The sequence below is a fragment of the Oncorhynchus gorbuscha genome, linkage group LG14, assembly GCF_021184085.1.
Source record: "Oncorhynchus gorbuscha isolate QuinsamMale2020 ecotype Even-year linkage group LG14, OgorEven_v1.0, whole genome shotgun sequence".
Lineage (NCBI taxonomy): Eukaryota > Metazoa > Chordata > Actinopteri > Salmoniformes > Salmonidae > Oncorhynchus > Oncorhynchus gorbuscha.
The window spans coordinates 1,901,972-1,916,338 of NC_060186.1; the positions used below are offsets into that span (position 1 = coordinate 1,901,972).

Consider the following 14,367-nt stretch of genomic DNA (forward strand, 5'->3'; position numbering starts at 1 on the left):
CTATAGAGGCGTAATATGTTTGGAAACCTAAATCCTCGCCTCACAAGTAGAGAGAGAGAGGGGGGGGGGGTACTATTTCTTTAAGAAGGTGTTTTTTGTTAATAAACAATGAATTTCGACACCATGACGTCACCGCTGTAGACTGTCCACACTAGTCTGAATGCTTTGGGAGCCTAGCTGCCAGATGGGTTTTAAACTCGACAGTAACGATAACGCATATTGTTTTAGCCTACATATATATATATATATATATATCCCTCTGAGGAGTTAATCCCAACGGCGACATCTGCCGCGTCAAATAACATCTTTACGCAACGCTTCCTGGCTCCTGTCAATGTCGCCTCGTGCAGCAGGGATCAGAGTCTCTCTGTGCAATTAATATTTGAAGGCGAAACTTTAGTCTGTTCCCGTTACTGAACGTTTGAAAGACATCTGGAACGTAAAGCTCCGCCGAAGTCGCGTCGTTCTGAGCGGTGAGTTGCCGCGCGTCCAACCCTCCTCGAGTCACACACTGATGTGATGTAGCTATTTGAGTTGAGCCTGATGGACATAGAGACGTATTCAACCGCGTGTAATTGATTGTCTTGTCACGGTCATTTGGATATTCATGTTGAATCACCTTATGTACATTTATTATGGTAATGAAGCGACGTATTTTTTTTAATTGTTATATCTATTGGGGACGTTTCCTTTTTGAACGACAGACGTTGTGCGGTTTAATTTGACAATGAGTGATTATGTTACGGTGCGTCCTGGATGAGGTCATATCCCTATTATTTAGGCCGAGGAAAATTGAGATCATTTGGCGGCTCTACATTCACGTATCGCCAGCCCTTTTAGTCCAGATGGGATGGTGGGGGGGGGCTGCATGCCAAGGGCTTTTGACTGGCAACAAAACATGACCTTTTCATGTGCACATTGCACGACAAAAACATCACTGAACACCCAGCAAGCATAACGTTTAATTTTGGGGAGATTACATTGTAGCGTGGCCTGTTACAGAATAGCCTACAAGAGCAATGGCATGCTCTTGTAAACACCCGAGCTCATGCTAAAAGTGGGATCTCACAATTGTTCAGGCTAATAATATTCCTTGTTTCTCTGGTTTTGTAGGTTTTCGACTCGAACTGAAACGCTTTGGGGGAAGAAAAAAAATATTGTGTTCTGCGTGGACGTGTGTTCCTGTCTCGCCCCATTCCGCCTAATCGCAGCAGATGGAGGGTTGCTGAGAGCCGGGGAGTGAGATCAGCATCTTTTCACTCGTCGTGGCAGCATCCGAACAGCTGCAGCCGCTCGCTCCCTCTCTCCAGATCACTCTCTCCCGTACACAGGAAAGAACGGAACGGAACACTATTTTACGGCAAGGACCTTGCCTTATCCGGTATATTCACCGAATGTTATGATTTGCAACCTAGACTTAAATTCTATTTGCTCATGGTTGTAACCTCGATGATGGTCTTGCAATCGGCGCCAAGGGGAGATGTAAACTGATTCGTTGGAGGTGGGTTGTAGCCGTAGCAGCGCTGTGCTGACTGACAACGCGACAGACCGACAGAGCGAGGAGAGGAGAGCAGAGGAGCTGTCCATAGGCTGGTGGTGCTGATGCGGCGGCACTGAGAAAAGCAGAGAAACCGAGCATGGCTGCAGGGAAGTTACTGCTCTACACCGGACTGTCCCTTTCTCTGTGCGCCCTAGGAATGCTAGCAGTGGCGATCTGTTCCGACCACTGGTACGAGACTGACGCGCGGAGGTATCGGGAGCGCTGTCGGAGCTTCTCCAGCCGTAAGAACCCAGGCTTTATCTACATCCCCAACAACAGCCTCCCTCTGCGGGCTAGCCGCTCCAGACTGGACCGCTGGGAGGACAAGCTGCTCCTAGCCCGGAACAGAAGGCAGCTGTTCGCTATGTCCGCCGCTGACGAGTGTAGCAGGCAGTACAACTCCACCAACATGGGACTGTGGAGCAAATGCCACCGACTGGGCTTCGACCAGGACACAGAAGACCTCATTCGCAAAGGTAAGAGAGAGGAAACGTGTAACACAGTACATCATTGTATACAATAAGACAGTAGGTCTACTGTTACATAACGGGAGTCTATCTGTGTGTAGTGTGTGTTTACCTAACCAAACATCATTGTATACAATAAGACAGTAGGTCTACTGTTACATAACGGAGGTCTATCTGTGTGTAGTGTGTGTTTACCTAACCAAACATCAAGCCACTATGAATATTGCTCATATTGGCAAATTCTGAAATAGTTTGTTTTGGTTGACCGTGGTTAGTTGTGCTCTTCGCAAGCCCCTGGCTAGACAATTAGGCTTCAGAAGAATCCTATTATTCAAGCTCTTCGAGCCACTATCTCTCTCGGAGAGAGCGTGGTAAGAGAGATACGTCACCATCACCTCTGGAATGCTGGATTTCAAATGTCCTTCAGCTGAGTCGTGTTGTAGGAGGAGAGTACAGGCTGATGCACCATGGCAACACAAAGCTCTGATCCACTAGATGGTAGTAGGCCTGCTGCTTGCTGTAACTACGGCTCCATTCTCACATCTACCTCTCGCTGTCTCTCTCTCTCTCTGTGTGTCTCTACCTCTCGCTGTCTCTGTCTCTGTGTCTCTACCTCTCTCTCTGTCTCTACCTCTCTCTCTGTCTCTACCTCTCTCTCTGTGTCTCTCTCTGTCTCTACCTCTCTCTGTGACTCTACCTCTCTCTCTGTGTCTCTACCTCTCTCTCTGTGTCTCTACCTCTCTCTCTCTCTCTCTCTCTCTCTTGCTATGTCTCTACCTCTCTCTCTCTGTCTCTACCCCTCTCTCTGTCTCTACCTCTCTCTGTCTCTGTCTCTGTCTCTCTCTCTCTCTCTCTCTCTCTCTCTCTCTCTCTCTCTCTCTCTCTCTCTCTCTCTCTCTCTCTCTCTCTCTCTCTCTCTCTCTCTCTCTCTCTCTCTCTGTCTCTCTCTCTCTCTCTGTCTCTCTCTCTCTCTCTGTCTCTCTCTCTCTCTCTGTCTCCCCTCTCTCTGTCTCTACCCCTCTCTGTGTCTCTACCCCTCTCTCTGTCTCTACCTCTCTCTCTGTGTCTCTACCTCTCTCTCTCTGTGTCTCTACCTCTCTCTCTGTCTCTACCTCTCTCTCTGTGTCTCTACCTCTCTCTCTGTCTCTACCTCTCTCTCTGTGTCTCTACCTCTCTCTCTGTGTCTCTACCTCTCTCTCTCTGTGTCTCTACCTCTCTCTGTGTCTCTACCTCTCTCTCTGTCTCTACCTCTCTCTCTGTGTCTCTACCTCTCTCTCTGTGTCTCTACCTCTCTCTCTCTCTCTCTCTCTCTCTCTCTCTCTCTCTCTCTCTTGCTATGTCTCTACCTCTCTCTCTCTGTCTCTACTCTCTCTGTCTCTGTCTCTGTCTCTGTCTCTCTCTCTCTCTCTCTCTCTCTCTCTCTCTCTCTCTCTCTCTCTCTCTCTCTCTCTCTCCCTCTCTCTCTCTCTCTCTCTCTCTCTTGCTATGTCTCTACCTCTCTCTCTGTGTCTCTACCCCTCTCTCTGTCTCTACCTCTCTCTGTCTCTCTCTCTCTCTCTCTCTCTCTCTCTCTCTCTTGCTATGTCTCTACCTCTCTCTCTGTGTCTCTACCCCTCTCTCTGTCTCTACCTCTCTCTGTCTCTCTCTCTGTCTCTCTCTCTCTCTCTCTCTCTCTCTCTCTCTCTCTCTCTCTCTCTCTCTCTCTCTCTCTCGCTATGTCTCTACCTCTCTCTCTGTGTCTCTACCTCTCTCTGTCTCTACCCCTCTCTCTGTCTCTCTCTCTCTCTCTCTCTCTCTCTCTCTCTCTCTCTCTCTCTCTCTCTCTCTCTCTCTCTCTCTCTCTCTCTCTCTCTCTCTCTCTCTCTCTCTCTCTCTCTCTCTCTCTCTCTCTCTCTCTCTCTCTTGCTATGTCTCTACTCTCTCTCTGTGTCTCTACCCTCTCTCTGTCTCTACCTCTCTCTCTGTCTCTCTCTCTCTCTCTCTCTCTCTCTCTCTCTCTCTCTCTCTCTCTCTCTCTCTCTCTCTCTCTCTCTCTTGCTATGTCTCTACCTCTCTCTCTGTGTCTCTACCCCTCTCTCTGTCTCTACCTCTCTCTGGCTCTCTCTCTCTCTCTCTCTCTCTCTCTCTCTCTCTCTCTGTCTCTCTCTCTCTCTCTCTCTCTCTCTCTCTCTCTCTCTCTCTCTCTCTCTCTCTCTCTCTCTCTCTCTCTCTCTCTCTCTCTCTCTCTCTCTCTCTCTCTCTCTCTCTTGCTATGTCTCTACTCTCTCTCTCTGTCTCTACCCCTCTCTCTGTCTCTACCTCTCTCTGTCTCTGTCTCTGTCTCTCTCTCTCTCTCTCTCTCTCTCTCTCTCTCTCTCTCTCTCTCTCTCTCTCTCTCTCTCTCTCTCTCTCTCTCTCTCTCTCTGTCTCTCTCTGTCTCTCTCTCTCTCTCTCTCTCTCTCTCTCTCTGTCTCTACCCCTCTCTCTGTCTCTACCCCTCTCTGTGTCTCTACCCCTCTCTCTGTCTCTACCTCTCTCTCTCTGTGTCTCTACCTCTCTCTCTCTCTCTGTGTCTCTACCTCTCTCTGTCTCTACCCCTCTCTCTGTCTCTACCCCTCTCTCTGTCTCTACCCCTCTCTCTGTCTCTACCCCTCTCTCTGTCTCTACCCCTCTCTCTGTCTCTACCTCTCTCTCTGTTTTGTGTGTGTGTGCCTGCCTGTGTGTGTGTCTACCCCCCACCCCGCGGGATGCTATATCCTCCTGACCCTCACACTGTAAATAATTATGATGTCACCACTTCCTGTTTTGTGTGCTAGGCCAGTCCTAATACACTATGAGGAGGGAGACTCAGACCCCTTAAAACACGACTCTCCTATCCACAAAATATAAGGAAGCCGTGGTTATCACGTGAAGACCCGGGGTTGTATCATGTCATTACCTATTACATCCTAGCCTGTAGGTCTACCTCATTATGAAGAGAGACTGTTACACCCTAGCCTGTAGGTCTACCTCATTATGAAGAGAGACTGTTACACCCTAGCCTGTAGGTCTACCTCATTATGAAGAGAGACTGTTACACCCTAGCCTGTAGGTCTACCTCATTATGAAGAGAGACTGTTACATCCTAGCCTGTAGGTCTACCTCATTATGAAGGGAGACTGTTACACCCTAGCCTGTAGGTCTACCTCATTATGAAGAGAGACTGTTACACCCTAGCCTGTAGGTCTACCTCATTATGAAGAGAGACTGTTACACCCTAGCCTGTAGTTTTACCTCACTATGAAGAGAGACTGTTACACCCTAGCCTGTAGGTCTACCTCGTTATGAAGAGAGACGGTTACATCCTAGCCTGTAGTTTTACCTCACTATGAAGAGAGACTGTTACATCCTAGCCTGTAGTTTTACCTCACTATGAAGAGAGATTGTTACATCCTAGCCTGTAGTTTTACCTCACTATGAAGAGAGGGACACTCACTCAGACCTCATCCTTCGACTTAGATGAAAGTCTCATGCGTATACTCTTCGTAAAAAAGGTTGCGAACTAGAACCATCCAGTGTTTTTTCGGTGTGTCCTCATAGGGGAACTTCTTTTTTGGTGCTAATGTGGGTAGAACCTTTTGCAGAGGGTTTTTAACCTAAAACTCTCTATTTAGGGTATTTCAAAGAACCCCCTGTTCCAAAGAATCCTTCTGGACTTCTAAAGAATCCTTCTGAACTTCCAAAGAATCCTTCTAGACTTCCAAAGAATCCTTCTGAACTTCCAAAGAATCCTTCTAGACTTCCAAAGAATCCTTCTGAACTTCCAAAGAATCCTTCTAGACTTCCAAAGAATCCTTCTAGACTTCCAAAGAATCCTTCTAGACTTCCAAAGAATCCTTCTGAACTTCCAAAGAATCCTTCTAGACTTCCAAAGAATCCTTCTAGACTTCCAAAGAATCCTTCTAGACTTCCAAAGAATCCTTCTAGACTTCCAAAGAATCCTTCTAGACTTCCAAAGAATCCTTCTAGACTTCCAAAGAATCCTTCTAGACTTCCAAAGAATCCTTCTAGACTTCCAAAGAATCCTTCTAGACTTCCAAAGAATCCTTCTAGACTTCCAAAGAACCTTCTCCTTCTAGACTTCCAAAGAATCCTTCTGAACTTCCAAAGAATCCTTCTAGACTTCCAAAGAATCCTTCTAGACTTCCAAAGAATCCTTCTTCCAAAGAATCCTTCTAGACCAAAGAATCCTTCTAGACTTCCAAAGAATCCTTTCTAGAATCCTTCTGAACTTCCAAAGAATCCTTCTAGACTTCCAAGACTTCCAAAGAATCCTTCTAGACTTCCAAAGAACCCTTCTAACTTCCAAAGAATCCTTCTAGACTTAGACCAAAGAATCCTTCTAGACTTCCAAAGAATCCTTCTAGACAAAGAATCCTTCTAGACTCAAAGAATCCTTCTAGACTTCCAAAGAATCCTTCTAGACTTCCAAAGAACCCTTCTAGACTTCCAAAGAATCCTTCTAGACTTCCAAAGAACCCTTCTAGACTTCCAAAGAATCCTTCTAGACTTCCAAAGAACCCTTCTAGACTTCCAAAGAATCCTTCTAGACTTCCAAAGAACCCTTCTGAACTTCCAAAGAATCCTTCTGAACTTCCAAAGAATCCTTATAGACTTCCAAAGAATCCTTCTGAACCCTATATTTCAAAACACTTATTAGAATGTTAAAGGTTCTAGGTAGAACCCTTTACCTTGCAAAGAGCCCTTTGTCTTCCTAAAAAGGTGGTTCTTCAGATCAAAACGGTTCCTGGTAGAAACCTCATCCCTCCGCAAAGAACACTTTTGGAACTCTTAGTTTTTTTTCAAAGAGTGCAGACTCATCCGTAGACTAGGATACATCTATAGAGACCTGGTCCCTCAGTTGGGTCAACAGGATTCAAAGAATTGCGGAAGGGTTTCTGCAAGGCTGGTCTGTCTGAAACCACCTTTTAGGAAGACAAGGGCTCTTTGCAGAGTAAAGGGTTCTACCCTAGAGCCTTTAACATTCTAATAAGTGTTTTGAAATATAGGGTTCAGAAGGATTCTTTGGAAGTCTATAAGGGTTCTTTGGAAGTCTAGAAGGATTCTTTGGAAGTTCAGAAGGGTTCTTTGGAAGTCTAGAAGGATTCTTTGGAAGTTCAGAAGGGTTCTTTGGAGGTTCAGAAGGGTTCTTTGGAAGTCTAGAAGGATTCTTTGGAAGTCTAGAAGGATTCTTTGGAAGTTCAGAAGGATTCTTTGGAAGTTCAGAAGGGTTCTTTGGAAGTCTAGAAGGATTCTTTGGAAGTCTAGAAGGGTTCTTTGGAAGTCTAGAAGGATTCTTTGGAAGTCTAGAAGGATTCTTTGGAAGTCTAGAAGGATTCTTTGGAAGTTCAGAAGGATTCTTTGGAAGTTCAGAAGGGTTCTTTGGAAGTCTAGAAGGATTCTTTGGAAGTCTAGAAGGATTCTTTGGAAGTCTAGAAGGATTCTTTGGAAGTCTAGAAGGATTCTTTGGAAGTCTAGAAGGATTCTTTGGAAGTCTGAAGGATTCTTTGGAAGTCTAGAAGGATTCTTTGGAAGTTCAGAAGGATTCTTTGGAAGTCCTAGAAGATTCTTTGGAAGTCTAGAAGGATTCTTTGGAAGTCTGAAGGATTCTTTGGAAGTTCAGAAGGATTCTTTGGAAGTCTAGAAGGATTCTTTGGAAGTTCAGAAGGATTCTTTGGAAGTCTAGGATTCTTTGGAAGTTCAGAAGGATTCTTTGGAAGTCTAGAAGGATTCTTTGGAAGTCTAGAAGGATTCTTTGGAAGTTCTAGAAGGATTCTTTGGAAGTTCAGAAGGATTCTTTGGAAGTCTAGAAGGATTCTTTGGAAGTCTAGAAGGATTCTTTGGAAGTTCAGAAGGATTCTTTGGAAGTCTAGAAGGATTCTTTGGAAGTCTAGAAGGATTCTTTGGAAGTCTAGAAGGATTCTTTGGAAGTTCAGAAGGATTCTTTGGAAGTCTAGAAGGATTCTTTGGAAGTTCAGAAGGATTCTTTGGAAGTCTAGAAGGATTCTTTGGAAGTCTAGAAGGATTCTTTGGAAGTTCAGAAGGATTCTTTGGAAGTCTAGAAGGATTCTTTGGAAGTCTAGAAGGATTCTTTGGAAGTCTAGAAGGATTCTTTGAAGTCTAGAAGGATTCTTTGGAAGTTCAGAAGGATTCTTTGGAAGTCTAGAAGGATTCTTTGGAAGTCAGAAGGATTCTTTGGAAGTCTAGAAGGATTCTTTGGAAGTTCAGAAGGATTCTTGGAAGTCTAGAAGGATTCTTTGGAAGTTCAGAAGGATTCTTTGGAAGTCTAGAAGGATTCTTTGGAAGTTCAGAAGGATTCTTTAGAAGTCCAGAAGGATTCTTTGGAACAGGGAGTTCTTGAAATACCTAAATGAGAGTTTTAGGTTAAAAACCCTCTGCAAAAGGTTCTACCCACATTAGCACCAAAAAAGTTCCCCTATGAGGACACACCGAAAAACACTGGATGGTTCTAGTTCGCAACCTTTTTACGAAGAGTATACGCATGAGACTTTCATCTAAGTCGAAGGATGAGGTCTGAGTGAGTGTCCCTCTCTTCATAGTGAGGTAAAACTACAGGCTAGGATGTAACAGTCTCTCTTCATAGTGAGGTAAAACTACAGGCTAGGATGTAACAGTCTCTCTTCATAGTGAGGTAAAACTACAGGCTAGGATGTAACCGTCTCTCTTCATAATGAGGTAGACCTACAGGCTAACAGTCTCTCTTCATAGTGTAACAGTGTAACAGTCTCTCTTCATAATGAGGTAGACCTACAGGCTAGGGTGTAACAGTCTCTCTTCATAATGAGGTAGACCTACAGGCTAGGGTGTAACAGTCTCTCTTCATAATGAGGTAGACCTACAGGCTAGGGTGTAACAGTCTCCCTTCATAATGAGGTAGACCTACAGGCTAGGATGTAACAGTCTCTCTTCATAATGAGGTAGACCTACAGGCTAGGGTGTAACAGTCTCTCTTCATAATGAGGTAGACCTACAGGCTAGGGTGTAACAGTCTCTCTTCATAATGAGGTAGACCTACAGGCTAGGATGTAATAGGTAATGACATGATACAACCCCGGGTCTTCACGTGATAACCACGGCTTCCTTATATTTTGTGGATAGGAGAGTCGTGTTTTAAGGGGTCTGAGTCTCCCTCCTCATAGTGTATTAGGACTGGCCTAGCACACAAAACAGGAAGTGGTGACATCATAATTATTTACAGTGTGAGGGTCAGGAGGATATAGCATCCCGCGGGGTGGGGGGTAGACACACACACAGGCAGGCACACACACACAAAACAGAGAGAGGTAGAGACAGAGAGAGGGGGTAGAGACAGAGAGAGGGGTAGAGACAGAGAGAGGGGTAGAGACAGAGAGAGGGGTAGAGACAGAGAGAGGGGTAGAGACAGAGAGAGGGGTAGAGACAGAGAGAGAGAGACACAGAGAGAGAGAGAGAGTAGAGACACAGAGACACAGAGGTAGAGAGAGAGTAGAGACACAGTAGAGACAGAGAGAGAGACACAGAGAGAGAGACAGAGAGAGAGAGAGAGAGAGAGAGAGGGGTAGAGACACAGAGAGAGAGTAGAGACAGAGAGAGAGAGAGAGAGAGAGAGAGAGAGAGAGTAGAGAGAGAGAGAGAGACAGAGAGGTAGAGACAGAGAGAGAGAGAGAGAGAGAGAGAGAGAGAGACAGAGACAGAGAGAGAGAGAGAGAGAGAGAGGTAGAGACAGAGAGAGAGAGAGAGAGAGAGAGAGAGAGAGAGAGACACAGAGAGAGAGAGAGAGTAGAGACAGAGAGAGAGAGAGAGAGAGAGAGAGGTAGAGACAGAGAGAGGTAGAGACACAGAGAGAGAGTAGAGAGAGAGAGAGAGTAGAGACACAGAGAGAGAGAGAGAGAGGTAGAGACAGAGAGAGAGAGAGAGACAGAGAGAGAGGTAGAGACAGAGAGAGAGGTAGAGACACAGAGAGAGAGAGAGAGAGAGTAGAGAGAGAGAGAGAGAGAGAGAGGTAGAGACACAGAGAGAGAGAGAGAGAGAGAGGTAGAGACAGAGAGAGAGAGAGAGAGAGAGAGAGAGAGAGAGAGAGAGAGAGAGAGAGAGAGAGAGAGGTAGAGACACAGAGAGAGAGAGAGAGAGAGAGAGAGAGAGAGACAGAGAGAGAGTAGAGACAGTAGAGAGAGAGAGGTAGAGAGACAGAGAGAGAGGTAGAGACAGGTAGAGAGAGAGAGAGAGAGAGAGAGAGAGAGATAGCAAGAGAGAGAGAGAGAGAGACAGAGAGAGAGAGAGACAGAGAGGTAGAGACAGAGAGAGGGGTAGAGACACAGAGAGAGAGGAGAGACATAGCAAGAGAGTAGAGAGAGAGACAGAGAGAGAGAGAGAGAGAGAGGTAGAGACACAGAGAGAGAGAGAGAGGTAGAGACACACAGAGAGAGAGAGAGAGAGAGACAGAGACAGAGACAGAGAGAGAGAGAGGTAGAGACACAGAGAGAGTAGAGAGAGAGTAGAGACAGAGAGAGAGAGAGAGAGAGAGAGGTAGAGACACAGAGAGAGAGAGGTAGAGACACAGAGAGAGAGGTAGAGACACAGAGAGAGAGGTAGAGACAGAGAGAGAGGTAGAGACACAGAGAGAGAGGTAGAGACAGAGAGAGAGGTAGAGACACAGAGAGAGAGGTAGAGACACAGAGAGAGAGGTAGAGAGACAGAGAGAGAGGTAGAGACAGAGAGAGAGGTAGAGACAGAGAGAGAGGTAGAGACAGAGAGAGAGGTAGAGACACAGAGAGAGAGGTAGAGACACAGAGAGAGGTAGAGACACAGAGAGAGGTAGAGACACAGAGAGAGGTAGAGACACAGAGAGAGAGGTAGAGACACAGAGAGAGGTAGAGACAGAGAGAGAGGTAGAGACAGAGAGAGAGGTAGAGACACAGAGAGAGAGAGAGACACAGAGAGACAGAGAGAGGTAGAGACACACAGAGAGAGAGAGGTAGAGACACAGAGAGAGAGGTAGAGACACAGAGAGAGAGGTAGAGACACAGAGAGAGAGGTAGAGACACAGAGAGAGTAGAGACAGAGAGAGACACAGAGAGAGGTAGAGACAGAGAGAGAGGTAGAGACAGAGAGAGAGGTAGAGACACAGAGACAGAGACAGCGAGAGGTAGAGACACACAGAGAGAGAGAGAGACAGCGAGAGGTAGATGTGAGAATGGAGCCGTAGTTACAGCAAGCAGCAGGCCTACTACCATCTAGTGGATCAGAGCTTTGTGTTGCCATGGTGCATCAGCCTGTACTCTCCTCCTACAACACGACTCAGCTGAAGGACATTTGAAATCCAGCATTCCAGAGGTGATGGTGACGTATCTCTCTCTTACCACGCTCTCTCCGAGAGAGATAGTGGCTCGAAGAGCTTGAATAATAGGATTCTTCTGAAGCCTAATTGTCTAGCCAGGGGCTTGCGAAGAGCACAACTAACCACGGTCAACCAAAACAAACTATTTCAGAATTTGCCAATATGAGCAATATTCATAGTGGCTTGATGTTTGGTTAGGTAAACACACACTACACACAGATAGACCTCCGTTATGTAACAGTAGACCTACTGTCTTATTGTATACAATGATGTTTGGTTAGGTAAACACACACTACACACAGATAGACTCCCGTTATGTAACAGTAGACCTACTGTCTTATTGTATACAATGATGTACTGTGTTACACGTTTCCTCTCTCTTACCTTTGCGAATGAGGTCTTCTGTGTCCTGGTCGAAGCCCAGTCGGTGGCATTTGCTCCACAGTCCCATGTTGGTGGAGTTGTACTGCCTGCTACACTCGTCAGCGGCGGACATAGCGAACAGCTGCCTTCTGTTCCGGGCTAGGAGCAGCTTGTCCTCCCAGCGGTCCAGTCTGGAGCGGCTAGCCCGCAGAGGGAGGCTGTTGTTGGGGATGTAGATAAAGCCTGGGTTCTTACGGCTGGAGAAGCTCCGACAGCGCTCCCGATACCTCCGCGCGTCAGTCTCGTACCAGTGGTCGGAACAGATCGCCACTGCTAGCATTCCTAGGGCGCACAGAGAAAGGGACAGTCCGGTGTAGAGCAGTAACTTCCCTGCAGCCATGCTCGGTTTCTCTGCTTTTCTCAGTGCCGCCGCATCAGCACCACCAGCCTATGGACAGCTCCTCTGCTCTCCTCTCCTCGCTCTGTCGGTCTGTCGCGTTGTCAGTCAGCACAGCGCTGCTACGGCTACAACCCACCTCCAACGAATCAGTTTACATCTCCCCTTGGCGCCGATTGCAAGACCATCATCGAGGTTACAACCATGAGCAAATAGAATTTAAGTCTAGGTTGCAAATCATAACATTCGGTGAATATACCGGATAAGGCAAGGTCCTTGCCGTAAAATAGTGTTCCGTTCCGTTCTTTCCTGTGTACGGGAGAGAGTGATCTGGAGAGAGGGAGCGAGCGGCTGCAGCTGTTCGGATGCTGCCACGACGAGTGAAAAGATGCTGATCTCACTCCCCGGCTCTCAGCAACCCTCCATCTGCTGCGATTAGGCGGAATGGGGCGAGACAGGAACACACGTCCACGCAGAACACAATATTTTTTTTCTTCCCCCAAAGCGTTTCAGTTCGAGTCGAAAACCTACAAAACCAGAGAAACAAGGAATATTATTAGCCTGAACAATTGTGAGATCCCACTTTTAGCATGAGCTCGGGTGTTTACAAGAGCATGCCATTGCTCTTGTAGGCTATTCTGTAACAGGCCACGCTACAATGTAATCTCCCCAAAATTAAACGTTATGCTTGCTGGGTGTTCAGTGATGTTTTTGTCGTGCAATGTGCACATGAAAAGGTCATGTTTTGTTGCCAGTCAAAAGCCCTTGGCATGCAGCCCCCCCCACCATCCCATCTGGACTAAAAGGGCTGGCGATACGTGAATGTAGAGCCGCCAAATGATCTCAATTTTCCTCGGCCTAAATAATAGGGATATGACCTCATCCAGGACGCACCGTAACATAATCACTCATTGTCAAATTAAACCGCACAACGTCTGTCGTTCAAAAAGGAAACGTCCCCAATAGATATAACAATTTAAAAAAAATACGTCGCTTCATTACCATAATAAATGTACATAAGGTAATTCAACATGAATATCCAAATGACCGTGACAAGACAATCAATTACACGCGGTTGAATACGTCTCTATGTCCATCAGGCTCAACTCAAATAGCTACATCACATCAGTGTGTGACTCGAGGAGGGTTGGACGCGCGGCAACTCACCGCTCAGAACGACGCGACTTCGGCGGAGCTTTACGTTCCAGATGTCTTTCAAACGTTCAGTATCCGGAACAGACTTAAGTTTCGCCTTCAAATATTAATTGCACAGAGAGACTCTGATCCCTGCTGCTCGAGGCGACATTGACAGGAGCCAGGAAGCGTTGCGTAAAGATGTTATTTGACGCGGCAGATGTCGCCGTTGGGATTAACTCCTCAGAGGGATATATATATATATATATGTATGTAGGCTAAAACAATATGCGTTATCGTTACTGTCGAGTTTAAAACCCATCTGGCAGCTAGGCTCCCAAAGCATTCAGACTAGTGTGGACAGTCTACAGCGGTGACGTCATGGTGTCGAAATTCATTGTTTATTAACAAAAAACACCTTCTTAAAGAAATAGTACCCCCCCCCCTCTCTCTCTCTACTTGTGAGGCGAGGATTTAGGTTTCCAAACATATTACGCCTCTATAGAAAATGGCCTGTGCTTTTGTTTTTGGCGGAATAGCCTCATAAGAACAACGTCGACAACCCAACATAGCACCTGCCCGGTCTTCCAGGGACCAGAAATGAAAGGAGTCATTGAACCAGGGGACCATTTGATATCCCTGAATACGTAGTTGTCAACGAAGAAGACAGGTGGCGCTGCTGCATAATTTATGACGAGGCTGAGACGCACCTGTCACACCACTGGAGAAGACGGACGGAGAGTCGTCTATCTACTGTGACTGACAGTTTGCTACGACATATATGCCAATACAAACGGGCTGCACTGATGAAGTGGTAGATATTTTACAGCATAATGAAACCTATATATTACAACACAACATTTCTTCACTGGACTAAAGCCGGTTATTATATCTCATGGGTGTCCACACATCTCTCAACAACAACAAGACCAATCTATTATCAGTGGAGGACAACAGGGACAACAGGGACAACAGGGACAACATAACAGGGACCAGACTGACTGGTCTGGAGGGACAACAGGGACAACAAGGACAACATAACAGGGACAACATAACAGGGACAACAGGGACAACATAACAGGGACCAGACTGACTGGTCTGGAGGGACAAC

At 46.3% G+C, this 14,367-nt stretch overlaps 2 protein-coding genes across 2 annotated transcripts; one reads left to right on the forward strand and one right to left on the reverse strand.

The window, feature by feature from the left end:
• The first annotated feature begins 315 nt into the window (after positions 1–315).
• Positions 316–2,494, forward strand: LOC123995844 (transmembrane protein 178B-like). The gene is made up of 3 exons (XM_046299526.1): positions 316–473; positions 1,114–2,016; positions 2,451–2,494. The coding sequence occupies exons 2-3, from the start codon at positions 1,638–1,640 to the stop codon at positions 2,492–2,494; spliced, it is 423 nt and encodes a 140-aa protein (XP_046155482.1). The 5' UTR covers positions 316–473; positions 1,114–1,637.
• Positions 2,495–8,332: 5,838 nt separating this feature from the next.
• Positions 8,333–13,553, reverse strand: LOC123995846 (transmembrane protein 178B-like). The gene is made up of 3 exons (XM_046299527.1): positions 13,290–13,553; positions 11,747–12,649; positions 8,333–8,364 (listed from the first exon to the last, which is right to left on the reverse strand). Exons 2-3 carry the CDS (start codon positions 12,123–12,125, stop codon positions 8,333–8,335), a joined length of 411 nt encoding a protein of 136 aa, XP_046155483.1. The 5' UTR covers positions 12,126–12,649; positions 13,290–13,553.
• Between the last annotated feature and the right edge of the window lie 814 nt (positions 13,554–14,367).